General features: G+C 41.1%; 2 protein-coding genes across 2 annotated transcripts; one reads left to right on the top strand and one right to left on the bottom strand.

Annotated features, from left to right (window-relative positions):
• Positions 1 to 1667: 1667 nt before the first annotated feature.
• Positions 1668 to 2909, bottom strand: LOC107276013 (uncharacterized). The gene is made up of 3 exons (XM_015783592.3): positions 2553 to 2909; positions 2403 to 2461; positions 1668 to 2197 (listed from the first exon to the last, which is right to left on the bottom strand). The coding sequence occupies exons 1-3, from the start codon at positions 2653 to 2655 to the stop codon at positions 1769 to 1771; spliced, it is 591 nt and encodes a 196-aa protein (XP_015639078.1). The 5' UTR covers positions 2656 to 2909; the 3' UTR covers positions 1668 to 1768.
• A 15245-nt stretch (positions 2910 to 18154) lies between these two features.
• LOC4339145 (large ribosomal subunit protein eL24) lies at positions 18155 to 21428 on the top strand. Its single transcript, XM_015785370.3, has 6 exons — positions 18155 to 18263; positions 19522 to 19559; positions 19753 to 19828; positions 19916 to 20017; positions 20503 to 20651; positions 21026 to 21428. The coding sequence occupies exons 2-6, from the start codon at positions 19549 to 19551 to the stop codon at positions 21171 to 21173; spliced, it is 486 nt and encodes a 161-aa protein (XP_015640856.1). The 5' UTR covers positions 18155 to 18263; positions 19522 to 19548; the 3' UTR covers positions 21174 to 21428.
• Positions 21429 to 21827: the final 399 nt, after the last annotated feature.

The raw sequence follows: 21827 nt of genomic DNA, 5'->3' as shown, positions 1-21827 counted from the left end.
TTAAAGAGGCCGCTCATTATTGTCGGTCGGTTTTCCCTTGCCGATGCGCGCGATTTGCGACCGCTGGGTTTCTGCCCACCTGTAGGGACCGGCCCCACCTGTCACCGGGCCTAAGGAGTGGCGTCACGCCCGAGCGCTTCCCTCGAGGGGGGCGATCACCATGGCGTAACGCCGGGGGCTACTGTCGGTGACATGGGGCCGGGGGTATCGTGACTAGAGGCTTGGGTAGCCGCGGTCACCCACGTGGCCTGACCCCGTCGGGGGGGGGGGGGGTCGGGCCCGAGGGTGACGTGGCCACCCCTCCCTCTGTCTCCCCGAGGGGTCGGGCCGCTCCCGTTTCGGCCCCGAGGGCTGGGGCGCCCCCGTTTCGGCCCCGAGGGCTGGGGCGCCCCGACCCCCTGTGGTTTTGGCGCCACGTGTGTGGGTTAGGTGAGCACAGCGGGGCTCACCTAACCGCATTTATAGCAGGATGGACGAACGCGCCACGCCGCATTTAATGCGGCGCAGCGCACGCTTATCCGGTCCGTGACCGGTCGCGGTGTGTGACCGGTCACAGACCAGTCAGATCGCGGGTTAGGTGGCAACAGGCGGCCTGTCACACGCCTCGCCCCGTCCCGTCGGAATGATGAGAGCTTCCTGGCTCTCGTCCCTAGCCGGAGCCGGCGTGCTAACTCCTGGAGTTGGTATGTCAGTCCCGGTCAGATCCATTCCAGGCTTCAGTGCAAGCATGGCAAGGAAGTCGCTGGCCATTGAATGAAGGTTGAAATGGGCGTCCACCGGGAAAGCTGGCAAGCGGGGCAGGAGGCGTGTGCTCTGCTTGTCAGAGGTCACTTCCGGCTGTAGACTAGCCCTCATTGTAAAAAGCATGTTTCCTTTCTTAGGCAGCTAGAGGCCCATGTGGTGACCCCTGACCAGATCAAAAGGAGGCCCAGGCCTAGGAGGGGAAAAAAAGAGAAAAAAGAGAAAGAGGGGTTGGGACTCTAGCGAAGGGGTTCTAGAGCCTGAACTCTCTCTCGCTCTCTGGCTCTTTGTATTCCTTCACACACAGATCCACCAGAACACAGGAGTTGGGTGTTACGCTTCTCAGCGGCCCGAACCTGTCTACGTCGCTCGTGTCTTGTGCACTTCCTCTCTCGCTGACGTTCCTCAGATCGAGGGCGAAGAACCTCACTTAGCGCCCCCGGCCGAACCGGCAAAGGGGGACCTGCGCGGTCTCCCGGTGAGGAGCCCCACGCTCCGTCAGGTGGCATTCGCCCTGCCTCGCCAATGCCAATGATGGTGTGCTGTGTCGGCTTCTCCCTGAAGAAGACGCTGCAGAGGATGACTCCGACGCTGGGATACGACGACAAAGCCCTTTTTGGAATTGCATTTGACATGCCAAATGTTTTTTAAATTTGTGATGGTGGAATTGAACTGTGAATTTTCTTATTAGAGGATATTCAAATCTGGATTTTCTTTTTTTTTACACTAGAAATTATTTTTGCATGTGGGTGAATTAAGCATGTCGCCTGTGAAAAATCAATTTTCACAAGCGGATCTCTTAGGGTGCCCACCTTTGAAAACCGTCGATTTTCACAAGCCTTCAATCGCAGACGGGGCGTCTGGCAATGTGCAAAATTGCATTTTGGCCACCTCGAAAAATCTTGATTTGTAGTAGTGCACTCAACTTATGTAATTAGATACTTTATTAATTATGAGAGTTGCTGACAACTAGCAGAGATAATGCGAAACTACAAGCTAGCTAGTTCCAGCAGCAGCTTGATTGATTTCATTCTCTCCCAGGTGGACGTTTAGGGTTATGGCGGGGGTTGGCTCCTGGCGCCAGGTAGTCATTCACCTCCACATCGGTCGTCGCCGCCACCATGCCCTGGACGGACATTTCTCTCCCTGGTGGACGTTTAGGGTTATGGCGGGGATTGGCTCCTGGCGCTGGGTAGTCATTCACCTCCACGTCCGTCGCCGCTGCCACCATGCCCTGGACGGACATTTCTCTCCCTGGTGGACTTTTAGGGTTATGGCGGGGGTTGGCTCCCGGCGCCGGGTAGTCATTCACCTCCACATTATTCGTTGCCGCCGCCACCATGCCCTGGACGGACATTTCTCTTCCTGGTGGACGTTTAGGGTTATGGCGGGGATTGGCTCCTGGCGCTGGGTAGTCATTCACCTCCACGTCCGTCGTCGTCGCCGCCACCATGTCCTGCACGGACATACACAAAGCCATGTTCAGAATCACTATCAACATTACTATTTGTTTCAGTATTTAGCCTCCAGAACGTACATATTCATTTTAGAATTGGTTTGTGAAGGTAGCTATGAACTGTCTATGATATTTTATTAACAGGCCGGCAAATTTAAATATTAGGGGAATATAGAGATTGGAGGACTTGAGAAAGATTAACTACATCTGCAGAGATGTTTGGAGACGACAGGTGTTGCTGTTGGCTGCTCAAGTGCAGGCTTCCTGCAAGAATGAATCAAGGCACAAATTATAATTAGCATATAGTAAAAACACATATCAAGAACTCCAGGAGATCAATGACGACGAAGCTTACCCGACATGGGCACCGAGGAGACGAGTAGTGGGAGAAGGAGTAGGCTGGACATAGCCAAGACGGCGACGAGATCACGAGACCTCATTTCCATTACGCGGCGCATCAGGGGTAGCAACCGAGGCAGCCAAGAACGGCTGCAAGAAAGAAGAGCTCGTGGCTACTTGTTGTTCTTTGTGTAGTGTGATCTGTGTTAGGAGGAGACAATGATGGATGGATTGATGGCACTGGGATGAGTAGTGGACTCGCAGTGTTGCTGCCGCTGCCTTGGGGTACTTATCAAACGTTGGATGAAGCATTTACTTATCAACATTCATCTGTGATCTCCTTAGCCCCTCCTCTCCACCTATATTTAGCTACACATCATGAGTAATCCTTATCCAATTGATCATGTTAGCATAAAACTAGTTGTTAGATCAAGGAGTTACTTATCCGTAATTATAAGTTGCCTCTTATGCCGAACCATTTCATTATGTTAATACAAATATATCAACCGATGGATCAAGGAGATACTTATCCCCATTCATTAGTCATCCTTACCCCTCCTCGACACCATTATCCAAATACACATCATGAATCATACTATGCCATTTTATCATGTTAGTATAAAATCATCAATCATTGGATAAGGCAGTTACTTATCCACATTAATTTTTAGTAATTTCTACCCCTTCTCTCCACCTTCAATTAGATACACATCACAAGTAAATCGAAACATATTTGATTATGTCAGTATGATATTATGAACCGTTGGATAGAGGAGTTGCATATCTATATTTACCGGTCGTCTCTTATCTAAGCCATTTGAATATGTTAGTATAAAACAGTCAACCATTTGATTAAGGAGTTACTTATATGTGCTCATTAGTCATCTCTTCTACTGTTCTCTACCTTTAACATATACACATCATGAGTAACCTAAGTCATTTGATCATGTTAGTATAAAATAATCATCTGTTAGATCAAGGAGTTACTTGTCTGTATTTCTTAGTTGTTTCTTCCTCTCCTCTCTACCTTTAATAATAGGAAAAAGTCCGAATTAGCCCCCCACGAACTATTGTGGCGGTACGAATTACCCCCTCAATTCAAAAACCAGACATTCTTCACCCTCAACTTTTCATATCGGACGAATTACCCCCTGATCGACTCCAGAGTGGTTTTGGTCCTACGTGGCACAAATGTGGCAGTCCAGTTAGCATAAAAGAATAAAAAAATAGAGGAGCCCACTTGTCAATTTTGCCTCTTCTCTTAGTCACCACATGTGGGCCCTATATTTTTAATTTTTTTATGCTGACTGGACTGCCACGTGTGCGACACGTAAGACCAAAACTGTTCCGAAGTTTGTCAGGGGTAATTCGTCCATATAAAAAGTTGAGGGTGCAGTTTTTGAATTGAGGGGGTAATTTCAACTGCCACAATAGTTTAGGGGGCTAATTTGGGCTTTTTCCTTAATAATACCTTGATAGTAGCATCTTCTCATGACCTTTATAGTTCCACCTCCCCGTGACATATATTGTTTTGACCAAAATAATGCAGACCTCATTGCGGCTGGCATTCGCCTTCCACCGTCAACGCCAGTGATGGTGTGCTGCATCGGCTTCTCCCTGAAAAAGACACTGCAAAGGATGACTCTGCCACTGCGCAAAGGATGACTCTGCCACTGGGATGCCACCGACGAAGTTCTTGGCGGAATTGCATTTGATATGTCAATTCTTTTTTAAATTTGTGATGGTGGAATTGCATTCTGATTTTCAAATTGGAGGATATTAAAATCTAGATTTTCATTTTTTACACTAGAAATTCTTTTTGTATGTGGGTAAATTAAGTGTGCCACCTATAAAAAATTGATTTTTGCAAGTGGGTCTCTTAGGATGCTTGCCTTCGAAAACTGTAGATCTTCTCAAGCCTTCAATCATAGGCAGGGTGTGTGGCCATGTGCAAATCGCGTTTTGACCACCTCGAAAAAAAATCTTGTTTCGTAATAGTGCACTTGACTTATGTAATTATATACTTTATTAATTCTGAGAGTCACTGACATCTAGCAGAAATAATGCAGAACTACATGCTAGCTAGTTCCAGTAGTAGCTTGATTGATTTCATTCTCTTCTTGGTGGACGTTTAGGGTTATGGCGGTGGTTGGCTCCTGGCGTCGGGTAGTCATTCACCTCCGCATTCGTCGTTGCCGCCACCATGTCCTGGACGGACATTTCTCTCCCCAGTGGACGTTTAGGGTTATGGCGAGGATTGGCTCTTAGCGCTGGATAGTCATTCACCTCCACGTCCGTCGCCGCTGCCACCATATCCCTGCATGGACATACACAAAGCCATGTTCAGAATCACTATCACCAACATTACTAATTGTTTCAGAATTTAGCCTTCAGAAAGTACATATTCATTTTAGAATTGGTTTGTAAAGGTGGCTATGAACTGTCTACGAGATTTTGTAGTAACATGCCAACAAATTAATTTAAATCTTACGGGAATTCAGAAATTGAAGGACATGAGAAAGATTAACTACATCTGCATAGATGTTTCGAGATGACGGGTGTTGTTGTTGGCTGCTCAAGTGCACGATTCCTGCAAGAACGCATCGACACGCAAATTATAATTATCAACTAGTCAAAACACATATCAAGAATTCCAGGAGATCTATGACGACGAAGCTTTACCCGACACGGGCACCGAGGAGACGAGTAGTGGGAGGAGCAATAGGCAGGACATAGCCAGGACGGCGGCGAGATCACGAGGCCTCATTTCCATTGCGCGGCACATGCAGGAGGTAGCAACCGAGGCAGCCAAGAATGGCCGCGAGAAAAAAGAGCTCGTGGCTACTACTTCGTTTCACAATGTAAGACTTTCTAGTATTGTCCATATTCATATAGATGTTAGTGAATCGAGACACATCTATATGAATGTGGGTAATGCTAGAAAGTCTTCCATTGTGAAACAGAGGGAGTATTTGTTTTTTTTGGGTGTGTGTGATCTGTGGTCGGAGGAGACGATGATGTATGGATGGATGGCACTGGGATGGGTAGTTGACTCGTAGTGTTGGGAGAAAGCTACCCATCGGACGTCCGATGAAAAAAAAACGGATGGTCAAATATTGCAGTTGGCCAACAAGTCAAACATTAAGTTATATATGGTGAAACAAAAAAATCAGCAACTGAAACATTTAAATATTTTATGAAACATGGTGAAGATGCACGTTGAAACAGGTCGCTGTCACATATGAAACAGCAAGTATTAACGGATACATGTGTTTTTCTTTCAACAAAATATAATCATGCAATATCTTGTTGTAAAGATTTAATTAAAACGAATACAATGGTGCGATCGGATCATAGATTGGATAAATAATTTAAGAGAAAAATTATTTTGAAGTTTGCTAAAATACATGCATGTGTGCATGGATGAGATGGAGAGAAAGTAGTAGCAGTTAGTTTCAAAAAATTTATGAAAGGAAAAGGCTATACGTACTAACTTTTTCTTACTAAATTCTTACTAATACTGATGTGTCATGCTATGAGTGCATCTAGATTTTTTTATAACTTCTATCTACTTAAATCAAACGGTTGAAATGATTGTTAGTAAAAGTTTAGTCAGAAAAATTTAGTACGTGTAGCATTGCTCTTTATGAAACACACGGAAGACGCACATTGAAACATATCACTATCACGCATGAAACATTTAGTTTTAACGGTTTGAAACACATGTTTTTCTTTTGACATAATATAATTATATGATATCTTGTTGTAAATATTTAATTGCAACGAATACAATAGTGTGATTGGTTCGTAGATTGGATAAGTAATTTAGAAGAAAAAATATTTAAAGAGAGGAGGAAAGAATGAAAAGAAATAGCTAGGCATACATGTTACAGTGATAGGGTTCGTCCGATCCATCAGGCCGCTGATTTGCAGCATTTTTAGTGTGGTAGATGAGGCGTCCGATATTTCTGTTTCGTCGGACGTGCGATATAAAGCGTTTTCCATAGTGTTGCTGTCGCTACCTTGGGGAGGGGGGGTACTTATCAAACGTTGGATGAATCATTTACTTATCCGCGTTCATTTGTGATCTGTACCCCTCCTCTCCACCTATATTTAGCTACACATCACGAGTAATCCTTATCCATTTGATCATGTTTAGTATAAAATTAGCTATTATATCAAGGAGTTACTTATCTGTAATGATAACTCTTCTCTTATGCTGGGCCACCATTTTATTATGTTAATACAAATATATCAACGTTGGATTAAGGAGTTACTTATTTGCATTCATTAGTCATCTCTACCCCTCCTCTCCACCTATGTTTAGGTTGAGTAATCTTTACCCATTTGATCATGTTAGTACAAAATAAACTGTTGGATCAAAGAGTATCTGCATTTATTTGTCGTCTCTTAACCTGAGCCATTTGATTATCTTAGTGCAAAAACATCAACCATTGGATCAAGGAGTAACTTATCCTCATTCATTAGGTATCCCTACCCCTCTTCTATGCCTTTATATAGATACACATCATGAGTCATACTATGTCATTTGATAGTATAAAATTATCAACCACTGGACAAAGGAGTAGCTTATCCTCATTTATTTTTAGTAATTTCTAGCCCTTCTCTCCACATTTAATTAGATTTACATCATGAGTGAATCAAAACTAATTTGATTATGCTAGTATGAAATTATCAACCATTGGATAAATGAGTTGCATGTCTGTATTTACTAGCCATCTCTTATCCTAAGCCATTTGATTATGTTAGTCTGAAACAATCAACCATTTGATTAATGAGTTACTTACCCGTACTCATTAGTCATCTCTATCCCTATTCTCCACCTTTAACAAATATACATCATGATTATGCTAAGTCAATTTATCATGTCAGTATAAAACAATCAATCGTGATCAAGGAGTTACTTATCTGCATTCCTTATTCGTCCCTTCCTCTCCTCTCTACCTTCAATAAAACCTGTAGAGTAACACCTCCTCATGACCTATATAGTTGTGACGAATATAAGCACATGCACGAAGCCATGTCATGAACAATCCTAAGCCATTTGATTATGTTAGTATGAAATTATCAAATGTTAGATCAAGGAGTTACTTATCTGCATTCGTTATTAATCTCTACCCATTCTCTCCACCTTTAATTGGCTACAGTTATTAACAATCCTAACCCATTTGATCATGTTAGTTTCAAATTATCAACCCCGTCCGCTGCCACGGGAACAGCCGCTGACACTGCCCTACCCCGCTGTCGACGCCACTGATGTCGTCTTGCACCGAGAGGGGAAGGGGGAGGGGGAATCGCTCGCCTCCGCCTCCAAGAGGAGCAGCATCGCCTTGTCGCCCACCTCCACCTCCTCGGTTGGGTAATACTGTTTTTTTAAAACCTGCATGTGTCTTTTTAGTAGTGTTCACATTTAACCAGATACACATAATGGGTAGTCCTAAGCCATTTGATTGTGTTAGTATAAAATTATCAACTGTTATATCAAGGTATTACTTATCCACATTTATTAGTCACCTCTTCCTCTCCTCTATGCCTTTAATAAATACCTATATGGCACCGCCACCTCATGACCTATATAGTTGTGACCAAAAATAATGCAGACCTCGTCGTGGCCGGCCTCTGCCCTCCCTCGCCAACACCAATGATGGTGTGTTGCGTTGGCTTCTCCCAAAAGAAGACGCTGAAGAGGACGACTCCGACGTTGGGATGTCGATGATGACGTCCTTGGTGGAATTGCATTGTGAATTTGTCAAATCTTTTTAAAATTTGTTATGGTGGAATTGCATCATGAATTTGTGAATTGGAGGATATTAGGATTTGGAATTTCATCTTTTTACACTAGAAATCCTTAGGTGAGTGACTTAAGTGTGCCGCCCGCGAAAATCAATTTTTTTAGGCAGGTCTTTTAGCGTGCCCGCCTTTTAAACTCGTCGATTTTCATGAGCCTTTGAGGGTAGGCCACAGCGAAAAAAACATGTTTCGTAGACAATTTATAAATTCTAGGAGTTGCCAATACATAGCAGAGATAATATGAAACTACAAGCAAGCTAATTGGAGCAACAGCTTGATTGATAAAGTATTTTTGAGTCATATCTATGAAAGTATTTTTCAACGTTAAATGTGCATGCATAGCTCTTTAGCCTCAAACACCATTGCAGGCAGGCAAAGAAACACACAGCTAGGATGTACATTTTGTTAGAAATAGAAGCTTTCTTTGATCTTAGTCAATTACATCAAAATAATACAATTGTGCTTGGAGTATTCTCGATCTCGGTATAACTAGGATGTACACAACCAAGACACACATGAACCAGTTTAAAAGAAAGAAAGTAAAAAAAGTATTAAGGACCATCAATTTTAAAACTAGACCGTCACATATGTTTCTAGGTAAAATACTCATTGATCACCTACTCCAAGTGTAGACATTCTGTAATAACCAAATCCCAGCCCAGCTTATATAGTATAACCTGGATGTACATGTGATTTTACTTCGTTTAGTCTTATTTTCTTCATTCTTTGTTGCCTCAGCTTCATGACGACAACCTGTAATACAACCTATTTCTTGTCCTAATTAACGCTGGCACGAATGGATATACTTAAAGCAATCAATGATTGGTTTTCTCGAGTGGTACAGGATTTATTCACGCACTGTTAGTTACTCCTTGAAGCAACAACATTCTCTCAGTCAAGTTATGATCGTGATTGACATATGTCGTTAGGCTTAGTTAAGGCTTAACCAATGCATGACGGCTTTGGAAGCTACTAAGATCTGCCTTAAAAAAAACAAATTCTAGCTACAAACCTCTATACGTATATATCTAGATTCGAAGTTAGGATTATAATTTTTTTTACAAAGAGGATAAGATATTGTACTTGATGACATGTTGGCATTGCTTCAACCGAATATCTGCTAGGAGTACCATGTTTTACAACAATGGCTTCCATCGGATGGCCTATTCAGCCAAAGAAAAAGGCAAAATTTAAATTTTCAAACTTAATTTTAACATTGATTTTGTGATATTTTCAACGTAGTTTCTTTTTCAGCATTGGCTTTTACGTCACCGAGAACACATATATAAAAGTTTTACCTACAAATTCATTTTTATTCTCTAATAAGCCGTTTTGGCTTATTACGAAAAAAGCCAAACGATGAGGCCCACAGACAGTGCCACAGATTATGAAACTTTTTTGGGTGTTGGGGCAAAGAGAAGTTATACTGAGTTGTATGTATCATCCAGTTCAATATAAACTATAAAAACTTAGCTCATAAAAAAGACAAACAATTCACTTATACTTTAATATAAGGGTGCGTTCTTTTCTAAGTAGCTAGTGGTAGATTTTCGGCTGCACTTTTTCACGAACGTAAGATAAACCATTGGCGCATGATTAATAGGTATTAGTTATTACAAACTTGAAAAATTAATTTAGTTACTTCTATATACAATTTTTTTTTACAAAACATATCATTTAATCGTTTGAGAAACATGCTAAAAAATTACGGTTTGGGGTTGATGAAAAGAACTCAGTCTAGGTACATTATCGACTTTGTTGCCCATGTCACTCTTGTTTCCGTGGTCTTGGCTGGTTGCTCCCAAGTCAAAATAATGCAGCTTAAAGAATTTGCAGATATACTTTAATCTGAAGAAAAGAAATACTTTAATTTGACAACCGGTTTCAACGCTTCGATGCAAAAACTGCGTCATTTGGCTCGTCATCTTCCAATCTTGGAGATAGTACTGCACATCAGGACATTGATCATAAAGTCAATCACATGACAAGTTGCTCGGTACCGGGTAGTCAATCTTTTTCATGTAGAAGTATATATTACGAGAATAAAAGCTATACACTTTAGGAAATAAACTAAAAATCAGAAATTAAAACCTTCAACCTTTTTAGATTCTCACCAGCTAGCTACTACTCACTTTATACTTTGTATGCTAAGTTCTAGAGAGCAATTTACAATGGCAACTTACTCGTTCTTCTTCGTGAACACACTTCCAGAATTACTAAACGTTGTGTTTCATGTAAAAGTTTTCTACACAAAAGGCTTTTCTAAAATCAAATAATTCTATTTTTAAGTTTATAGGAACCGATTAATTATGCATTAATAGATTATTTTATTATAAGTGCCGCCAGTTAGCTGAGCCAAAATGCTCGTTCGAACGGGCCCTTGGAATCTACAGCTTTCAAGCAGGTCCATACTCCATAGTACTATGTGGCTAGTGGGCTATAGTGGCCAGTGCCAGGAGCTTAAATCCAAGCGAGAGCAGCCATTGGCAAAGGCTAATCAAAGCTTCTAATAGTCTGCTGAGGGAATCATATGAACCATGTCACTGTCGGACTGTCATCTACAACGTTAAAATAAGTGCAGTCGTGGGTATTCGTGTCTAACGTTTGACCGTCTATCTTATTTAAAAAATTATGAAAAATTAAAAACAAATAGTCATGCTTAGAGTATTATTCATGTTTTATCATCTAATAACAATAAAAGTAATACTCATAAAAAAATTTCAAATAAGATAAACGGTTAAACGTTGGACATGAACAGTGTAAAAGTGCACTTATTTTGGGACTGAAGGAGGAAAGAGTCCTATAAAAACCAATCTAGGATTAGATGTAATGTTTTCTATTACAATAAATCTGGTTAAAAGCCTGTTTAAATTCATTATACTAGAAAATATCTCTTATTATCTTAATTTGATTTTTTATAGGACAAAGGAAGTATGTTGTTGGAGATTCCATTGAAACTTCATATGATCTCGAGCTGGTCTAGTGATCTTGACCTGGTTAGTCACGAGTGGTCGACTGATAGTTGCTGCCACTGTTCATGGACAGAAGAACTACTGATGAGATTTCTAGTACTATGTTGTTTTTTTTCTCAAATTAATTCAGTGTGCTGCTGCTGCTAAAGTCTGAAATTTATTCAGTTGACCCTCCACACCGATCACTAAACAGCACATTGATGCTGCAGTGCAGTTTGGCCAGTCACCACTACAGTTCAGGTCAAAACCACACGCGCACGCACACACAAGTTCTCTGCACTAACAGCAGTCATGTCAATAATCTCCATGTGATTACAATTTACAACTCATTCCTGCATTAAATTTGACTACGTCGACTGCCAGATATTTTGTCAATGGAGATATCATCCAAATTAACAAATGTCCAATGCTGTCATCGCAAGCTAGTGCAGTGTGAGTTGGGCGGCACAAGCAAGCAAACAACGAGCAGTTTAGACATTCTGAAGCGTTTGCATAATGACAAGATTTGATTTCGTTGTTTGTTCTCAAGTGATGTAAGAACTAGAAAACTTTTAAGATTCCTCTAAAGAAAAAGAGAACTTTTACTATCGCTGTGATGATTCAACAAGATTTGACATGCGTAAAGTTAGGTATTCCTTTCGTCTCAAAATATAAAAAAAATTAATTGAATAGGATACGTTCTAGTACTACAAATCTAGAGCTATTTATAAGATATGTCTCATCAAACCAAAATATCTTATATTTTAGAACAAAGGGAGTAATTAGAGAAACTATAAGAGCATGTACAATAGTAGACTATAAGCCAGCTATAAACATATTTTAAGAAGATAAAAGAGAAGAGATAAGAGCAGCGGGCTACAGATTTGTAGCCAGCTGCAGCATGGACTCCAAGATACATGTGTGTATGATAGGTGGGATCAGACATTAATTATGTAGCACATACTTAAAGATAACTATGGTATGAATTGACTATTAAATTAACTATATATGATTTGGAGCCCATAATCGGCTATACTATTAATACTATTAAACTTGCTCTAATATACAGTTTAATCTGGCGGTAATGCATGCATGCAAGAAAAAGTGATGAGCCATATGTGCGCAGGTGATTGATTTGGCGTCGGTTCCAAACACATTTAAAAGCAAGTTTAATAGTATAGCTAACTACTGACTCAAAATTATCTGATATAGTCAATTTAATAGCTAATTCATATAATAGTTATCTATAAATATATACTATATTATTAATATTTGGTCTCACATGTCATACACATATTGCGTTTTGGAGTCCATGCTGTAGCTGGCTATAAATTTATAGCTCGCTGCTTATCTCTCTTCTTTCATCTCCTTAATATGTGTTTATAGCTAGTTTATAATCTGCTATTGTACCTGCTCTAAAAACATGATTGTGGGGTTATGTGTAGTATAATAAGCATCTGCGTGTGAAAGTTAAATTAAAAAAAGTATGATCAATCTATTGGAAATTGTGTCGATAGCCAACTATTATATGTATGATCTCTTGGTCACCTGTAATATGACGTAACGCTTTTAATTGTTGACAGTTATGTATTTTATACACTGGACCCTTTTGATTTGGAGGAAAAACATAGAAATTTTAAGATAACTTTTATCCTATAGAAAAGATTTCAAAGAATGGCTTTGAATCAAAGGATTGAATCATATCCAATCCTTTGAAATTCCTATTGAATAGATAATTCTACAGAGATTTTTGTAGAAAACTTAGCAAGAGCTCAAAACTCTTAGAAAATTTCCTTTGAGTTTATCTTTCTCATATGATTTTTTTCCTACGGTACAATCACATGGTATTTCCTGTATTTTAAATTATTTGTTTTACACTTCTATTTCTGTTAGAATAATGGGTTTTTCCTATTAATTCGTTTTCTTGTTCCTACTATTTAAATTGGCCCTAATCTCTTTTTTTAAAAGGAAAATTGACTCTAATCTCTTACTGGCGTACTACTCCGTCCCAGAAAAATAAATTATAGCTACGAACCTGGGCACATATATGTTCAAGTTCGTAACTAGGATTGTTTTTTAGACTGAGAGATAGTTATTCAAGTTCGTAGCTAGGATTAGGATTGTATTTTTTAGATAGAGGGGTAGTGCTGCTGCTAATAGCATTATTACGTTACCCAGAAAGGTTAATTATTACTACGTGCTTTGATCATGATTGTTTTTTGTGGCAGTAAGAAAATTTCTTGTCTTTGAATTCGAGTTTAGTGGATGCATGTCTGCATATTGCGGCTATTGCCGTACTACTCGGCTACTCCTGCTTTCAGATCGATTTAATGTTTGGCTGAGTATAAAGTTTAAATTTTGGTTAAAATTAGAGATGATGTGACTGAAAAGTTATGTGTATATGATAGATTGATTTAATGAAAAATGATTAAAGTTTGGATCTAAACTTTAAATCTAAACAGCCTGTACAGTGGCCGTGGACCAACTGAACGTACGGCGACAAGTGGCATGGCTCACTAGAAAAAGAAAATTCGCTGTCAGCTTCACTCCGGATCGGACGGCCACGCCTCCAGTCCACGACTTTTTTGATCGCACGTGTTAGCTTTTAAAACTACTCTAGCTCGGGTCGCACGTGTGAATGGAAGCTGTTTCGTTCTTTTGACCTCATCGATTTTGTGGAGCAACAGTACACGCACGATGGAAAACGCACGTCGTTTAGCGAGCGTGTCTATTGACAACCCATTTTAAGAGCGAGCCACGGAGCAAAGAGCGTGTTCTTAATACTCTGGTTGAGTTTATTTGTTCACGTTTTTCACTTACTTCTCTCGTTTTTCATGCGTATGTTTTTTAAATTGCTAAATAATACGTATTTAAAAAAATTATATACAAAAGTTGTTTAAAAAATATATTAATTCATTTTTCATAAAAGTTCAGCTAATACTTAATTAGTGATAAGTTAATAAATTACTTCATTTTACGTGCGTGAGATGTTAGTTCCTAACCTCGATCAACTAAAGAACTCAACCTAATTAATGTTTTTGATTTCGCCACGTAATATAGCTCTACCTTATTACTTTTAAGGGATTTTCTTATTGTGATTTAAAAGAGTTGTGCACTTCACTGATCGGTCTGAGCTGACTCAATTAATCTATCAATTCTAAGGTTCGGTTTAAGAAATATACTCTATGAATGAACACTACTACAGATCAAGCGATCGAAATCGATCTTCGCCTACGGTTAAACGGTCCGTGATGCACGCAGGTGTTTGTAAAAATCAGTATTGTCTCGTGCATCTCATCCTTGTTCAAACATCGACATTTGAATTCTAAAACCTTAACATGTGGCTATATATGCCACCTTATAATTAGTGGGTGGATGTAGTGGGAGAAATCACACCTTAATTAGTGGAGTGGATGTAGTGGGAGAAATCGCACTACATGGAGATGTTTGCGTATATATTCTTCCTATTTAAGATAGAGAACGTACGTATAGAAACTCCTCGTGTGGCATGGCACGTCCTACCCTGTTCTTAATTGTTCTCTACTGAAGTGTTGCGTGCTCATCGTGAATTTAGCTAGACACTGCACTTACATGATAAAATGAAATGATTTGATCAGTCTCACTCGCATTTCATTCTCACGGAGGCCGGCCATACGTTACGGCGAGTTAGTGGCATTGTCAATTCGTTTGCAAATGCAATGCGTATCCTTGTCAATTAAATTGCCGTCTTGTTGAAAAAACGCTGATAATGTGTGGTGTATGCATGTGCTAGGCTAGTATAACAATACGGCGCTGAAAAACTGAAAGTTGTCCCAGTGAGAGCGAACTGAACATTGACGGTCAAACTATGACCTTTGTCTCGAGGAGATTAAAATTACGAGAAACAGTGGGTAAGAATATGGAGAAGCCAACTTTTAGTTTATAGTTTATTTTATAGGTTCTACTAGGGTTGGCAACGGGGCGGGACGGGGCGGGTGCGGGTTGGATAGGAACGGCCCCGCCTCCGCATCCTTGAGGGTTCACCCGGCCCCGGCCCCGGAGTGAGGAACGGGGCGAAATCAATCCCCGCCCCCGGCCCCTCCGGGGCCCCGCACCATTTCCGGGTCCCCGCACCCAGATACAAGCGGCGACTGCTAGCAGCCGAAGGAAGGAAAGAATGGTCTGGGAAACTTGCAGCAGCCGGGTGGAGGAAGGGAATAATGATGTGGGGAACCTGCAGCAGCCGGAGGGAGAGGAACGGTCGGAGAAGGAGGAGAACAGCACAGGCGCCGGCAGCTGGAGAGGTAGGAGAACGACATGGGGCGTCGGCGGATGGCAGGATGGGGAGACGGCGTCCGTGAGAGCAACGATACGGGCAGCGTGGAAGAGCGCCGACCGCCGCTACTTGATGGTGCGGGACCAACTCGCGAGGCGTGATTTGTGGAGGTGAGGAAGCGCCAAAGCGGCGTGCGGCGTGTGATGTGTTGCGTGATTTGTGGGATAGCGTCAAAAGTCAAAACTACTGGAACGAGAATAGAGATTGGTGGCGGCGGCGACAAACTCACGGGATTGATTTTACGGCCCGTTTGGTTGGAGGGAGTTTTTAAGAGGAATTGGGATTAGAGGGATGAGGCTATTAAGTATTTTGTTTGGTTGGGAGACATGGGAATTTTGGTGGGATTGGGATGGGGAATTGAGGAAGAAACTCCCTCCTTTTCAATACCTGGGTAGGGGCAGGTAATTGGGAGGGAATTTCTCCTTTACTTTGTCTAAGCAAATCTCAGCCATCCGTTTTTATTAATGAGCTAATCTCCAACTAAACTCCCTATCAGTTTCTATCACATCTACCAAACAAGACATTGGGATTAAAAATCAAATTCCCATCTTAATCTCATCATAAATTCCCTCGTGTAAACTCCTAATCCCCTTCCCTCAAGTTACCAAACAAGTCTTAGGGTTGGCTTCTCTTTACTGATCTGTATATATATATATTGGGCTATATGGGCCTAAATTTGATTATGGGCTGTATGCCATATTTTAGATCCCTATATTCCGGGGCCCCGTGGGTCACCCGCGGGTGAGCCTGTGGCCCCGCCCCCACCCCCGCATAGTTCCGGTGCCCCGTCCCCGCAGCCCCGCGGGTTGAAATTTCGCCCCGTCCCCGTCCCCGTAGGGGTGGGTACCCGGCGGGTCCCCGCCCCCAACGGGAAAATTGCCATCCCTAGGTTCTACAGCTACAGCTTTTTAGAATCTGAATGAAAATCTAGATTGTTTGAGGGAGGATTTGATAACTAGTGCTTCTAGAAAAATCTTCAGCTACTAAAAGCTTCCCCAAACAGGCTCTATGTCCGTTCTTTCTAGTACTTCATAGAACTAGTAATTTACCCGTGCTAATGCTACGGTGTAATAATATTTTGATTAATAAATTATATTATTAAATTTCATGTTAGTCAAATTACATTTCTAGAATCAGTCTCAAATGTTAATTTAAGACAAAGAGCAAAAATATCATATTGTCTGAAAAAAAATAATTTAAGACCATCAACTATATCTAGGCTAAATTCTTTCCCACGAGTCTTTAAAAAAAGTATGTTTTCATGAAAATACCGTGTTGTACTGCATTGAAAGCTTTTTTGTTAACTTTAGTTATCAAATATTTAATTTAGTTTTATAACTAAATTTGTAAAAATAATTCAATAAATAATTTGTTTTAGACGTGGGCAAGATTTTTTTTTACTAGATAGGCACCGGCGAAAATCCCGGCATGACGAGTGCGCAGGTGTGGCGGTGGCCGGCCGTCGACGGCGACGCTTCATATTGAAGACTACTAGCACCGTGGATGCTCGCCGGCCGTTTTGCCCCTCAGCTTGTCTGCTGGCAAAGTCGTAGACTAAACAGATGGAGTAGTAAACTAAATCACGTCTACTATTTATTTTTTTCCTACTTAAATATTAATTAAAATTTTAAGTTTGATCGAATCTATAGAAATGAAATGAGTATAGCTCAACTAGATTACTTGTGATGGAAACAGCTCATCTGAGCTCAAATCATAGAATTGACATATATACTTGTATTTACGGCTAATTATATTTTCAGTGATAGGCGACTTACCCATCGACAGATAGGCACTCGTGGTGACTTCGTTAATCTCAGGATATGCCGACCAAGTCTTCTATCGACACCCATAGTGACTTCGTCTCATCAACCTCAAAATATATCGGTCTAGTCTTCTATTGACGCCCGTGGTGACTTCATCGATCTAGAGATATGCTGGTCCAGTCTTCTGGAGGTGCTCATAGGAGTGGGTGTGTGCACGTTTTGAGCGCATGCATTTATTCTGTGTTTCTCAAAAAATATAGTACACGAAACAAATATATTATCAAAATATATTAAATGTTAATGTGTTTCTAGAAAAGTTATAGAAAAATATAAAAAAAAATTTTGACACAAAATAAATATATTATAAAAATATATTAAATGTTAGTTTTAATAAAACTAATTTGGCGTTATTGACCTTGCTAACTTTTTTTTAATAAATTTGGTCAAAGTGAAAACAATTTGACTACGAAAAAAAAGTTAGTACCAAATATACGCACTTCAACTCAAATATAAACAGACCCTAGTAGGAAGATGCTCTCTCAGATGATGTAATAAAAACGAAGAGCTATTACAAAATGGGGAAAAAAGATGGTTAAGCATCTCGCAGAAGAAAATGAAAAAAAAAAGCCTAAGCAAAGCAGATTAGGATGGGCCACGGGCCCACGGACCATACGCATAGGATTCAACCTGACGGCCCACATGCCGATGGATCGGGCCCATATAGGCCTGTTCCTAACTTCCCCAATCTTAAGCCCGGCCCACTCGTGAGCTCTCCCCCGTCTCATAAGAAACCCTCGCGGAGCACACGCTGCTCCCCCCTCTCCCTCCCGCGCCGCCGCCGCCGCCGCCACCGCCGCATCGCCGCTGCCGACGGCTGCGCTCCGAAGGTATCGCGTCGAAATGCTCTTCGTCTCGCCTCTACCACCGCCGCAGATAGTTCTTGCAGCGTCTATGCCTCTGCTGCCCTTTACATTTCCCTCGAGCGACTAGAAGAATTAGGGCGGGTTGGTCGTTGCGGCGGTCCTAGGCTAGATTCGAGAAGAAGAAGAAGAAATGCCGGAGATCCTTGAGCTTGTAAATGGGGATGGTTTCTTCTTCTTCTCTCTTATAGTTGATCTTGACACGGTGTAGTGCGGTGTATATACATCTGTTGCTACTCCTTTGGAGGCAGGATTCCGGTTTTCTTGAGTATGTGACACCGTGGTGATTCCGTTTGATTTGATTTACCATGGCTAGCTGCGCTTCTTTGATAGATTCTGGATTATTTGCCTAGATGCGTGTGAAAGCACCGGTACTGAGGCGCTATGGCCATTGTGATGGCCGTAGCAGCCTATTCTTTTGTGTGCTATATGAACCAGGGAACCCGCTTTGCAGGGGAGATTTGTCCCATGTTTCTTCTGCCAGTAGTCGCCCGACAGTTCACCCCTTTCTGGGGTTCTGGATTACCTGTAGTGTAGTGCGATGTATATACATCGGTTGCTACTCCTTTGGAGGAAGGATTCCAGTTTTGTGGAGTATGTAGTTATTCTGTTTGGTCTGATTTATCATGACTAGCTGCGCTTCTTTGATAGATTCTAGATTTGTTAGATGCGAGGGAAAGCACCGGTACTGAGGCGATATAGCTATTGTGATGGCGTAGTAGCCTATTCTTGTGTGTGCTATATGAACCAGGGAACCCGCTTTGCAGGGAAGGTTTGTCTCATGTTTCTTCTGCCAGTAGTCACCCGACAGTTCACCCCTTTCTGGGTTTCTGGATTCCTAGTCATGGATGGTAATCCGATGCGCGTATGAACTGCAATGTTTCTGGTTCTCTTGAGTGCTTTGAGCATTTGAGGAACCTTGTGTGTGTCGCACAGTCGCACTCAGGTGCTATGGCCTTTGTGATTGCATAGTAGCCTAGTTGATTAATGTGCAAGATGGACCAGGGTAGTATCCTTGCAGCAGGAGCTAAGCTAAGTTGATTATGCTTCTACTGCCTGTAGAATCCCTACATTTTTAATAGTTAAAATTTGAGATGATTACCCTGTCTGTGTATTGTCGATATCTTGATGTAGGTTTTTAATGTTCCATGATTACCTCTGCACAATTTTGTTTTCTGGATTCTAGTCCTGATTCCTTTTTCTTTTGATGTTGGAAATTTGGCAGAATTCTGTGAGGATTTAAGCTGAGAAGATGGTGCTGAAGTAAGTTCCTGTGTATATTTTGTTGTTTCAATATGATTGTAGATTGTTTTAGTGCCCTTTTATCCTGTGCATGCTCTAGGCTATGTAGTTTTTTGGTTAATGGTAGTAAAAGGTTAATAGCAATGATTTACCAATGAGTACTATTTCATATTTGGAAGGTATTTCAACTATTACTTTTATTTTTATCCTACAGGACAGAGCTTTGCCGTTTTAGTGGCCAGAAGATATATCCAGGGAAGGGCATTCGCTTTATTCGTGCTGATTCACAGGTCAGGCTGTTCATCGAATGATTGCTTTAATGTCAGGATATTTCTCTGCTTAGAAGGTTGTTGTAAACGTATTGGTATATTGTACAGGTCTTCCTTTTTGCAAACTCAAAATGCAAGCGCTACTTCCACAACCGCCTGAAGCCTGCAAAGCTTACCTGGACAGCCATGTACAGGAAGCAGCACAAGAAGGTATTGTATCTAGATTTAGGCGGGCGTTTTCTCACCTATATGCACATACTCTAACTGGATGACCTTTAACCCTTTTTTTTTTGTTCACTGACCGTTGCTTTCTTAAATTTGTTGGGTTGAGCCGAATGCTTAAAATTTGTAATGTTGTATTGTGCTTGAAATGCTAAGTTAATTGTTTCTTAAGCTATCAAACCTGGATTCCAGTAAATGTCTGTTTGTATGATTAAGTGTGACCGTCTACATTCAAGATTGCGGTTTTTTTTACTGTGCAAACATCATGTTGATTCTTCAAATAAGCGCCTTGCAGTGTTTGCGTGCAGATAAAAATATTGTATGTTTGGGTACTTTGGTTATGTCTGTGCCATGTAGTTCTCTTTGTCAGCTTATGCTCAATTCCTTGTATATATGTACAGTTAGTCATGCTATGTATTGCTTCCGATCAGATAAATTCTGTTTACACCCTTTCCCAATTTTCTGTTTTTTAGGATATCCATGCTGAAGCTGTCAAGAAGAGGCGCCGCACCACCAAGAAGCCATACTCTAGGTCAATTGTTGGTGCTTCGTTGGAAGTCATCCAAAAGAAGAGAGCTGAAAAGCCTGAAGTTCGTGATGCTGCTAGAGAAGCTGCTCTTCGGTATGCTCTTTCCCTGAATGATTGCCATTTAGACTGGTTACTGGTTCCAACAAAGTATCCACCCATGGAATAGAACATTGCCACTCTATATGGGTTACATTTTGCCTTCATTTTCACTGCATTAGCCCTTACCTCATGCGGTGCCTCTTAACTTCTCAAGCAGTGTTTTCGTTTGCTGCCTTTGTTCTGCACAGCTCACTGTATCATTGCAACATGATGTTTGCTACCCATTCTTATTGGATGTCTGCTCCTAGTGAACTCTCTGTTCATATTCATGCATAATCCCCTATTGCATCTTGTGTATGCATAATCCTCCGATATACATTTCGATGATGCTAAAGGACTAAATTCATCTGAGCTTATGCATTGTGCAGTGAGATCAAGGAACGCATCAAGAAGACCAAGGATGAAAAGAAGGCGAAGAAGGCTGAGGTAACCAAGTCCCAGAAGTCGCAGTCGAAGGGTGCCGCCCCGAGGGGTTCCAAGGGCCCGAAGATTGGTGGTGGTGGTGGAAAGCGCTGAAGATTTCTTGATCCCCAGGAAAGGGTCGCCTGGTTCTCGCCGGCTGTCTAAATCGTATCTCATCAAAAGCTACCCTGTAGAACCTCTGTTAAATTAGCACTACTGCCAAAATGTTTTAACATCGCCACTGGAGATAATGTCATGAAGTTTGAAATGCTATGTGGGAAAAATGTTTTTCTTTGGTTGTGTTACTATTACGAGATTTGACTTGGCTTAATGTTTCTGAGCAAAGTTTGATGCTGCTTGGCATTTTAATCCTCTTGTGTTTTGTTCGGTAAAGAGCATTGGTGTTCATGTATCATGATCTGAATGCTCGTTCTGAATTGACGGCCCTAGAAATCCCATCGTATTATATTCTCTACAGAAATATAGGCTTTTGAAATCCTGTTAGTAGCGTTAAAAGCGAATTTGACTTTTAAAGTTTCACCATTTTTTGCGAACGGGTAGCAGGAAAGCTAAAGTACGTTCCCTTCAAACAGGCTAGACTTTGTAGTGTCCGAGTGGTATTTATTTCTCTTTCCTTATTTACTTGAAAAAATATTCATGTGTTGCAACGGGTAAATGCTATTTTAATTTTATTATTGTTTACGGTTTAGTTAGATAAAATTCACTGTGGGAAGTCGTTTGGATATTTTTTTCAGGAAATCATGAGCT

The sequence above is a fragment of the Oryza sativa genome, chromosome 5 (genome assembly GCF_034140825.1).
Source record: "Oryza sativa Japonica Group chromosome 5, ASM3414082v1".
NCBI classification, from domain to species: Eukaryota; Viridiplantae; Streptophyta; class Magnoliopsida; order Poales; family Poaceae; genus Oryza; species Oryza sativa.
This window is presented reverse-complemented; position numbering and strand designations above follow the sequence as displayed.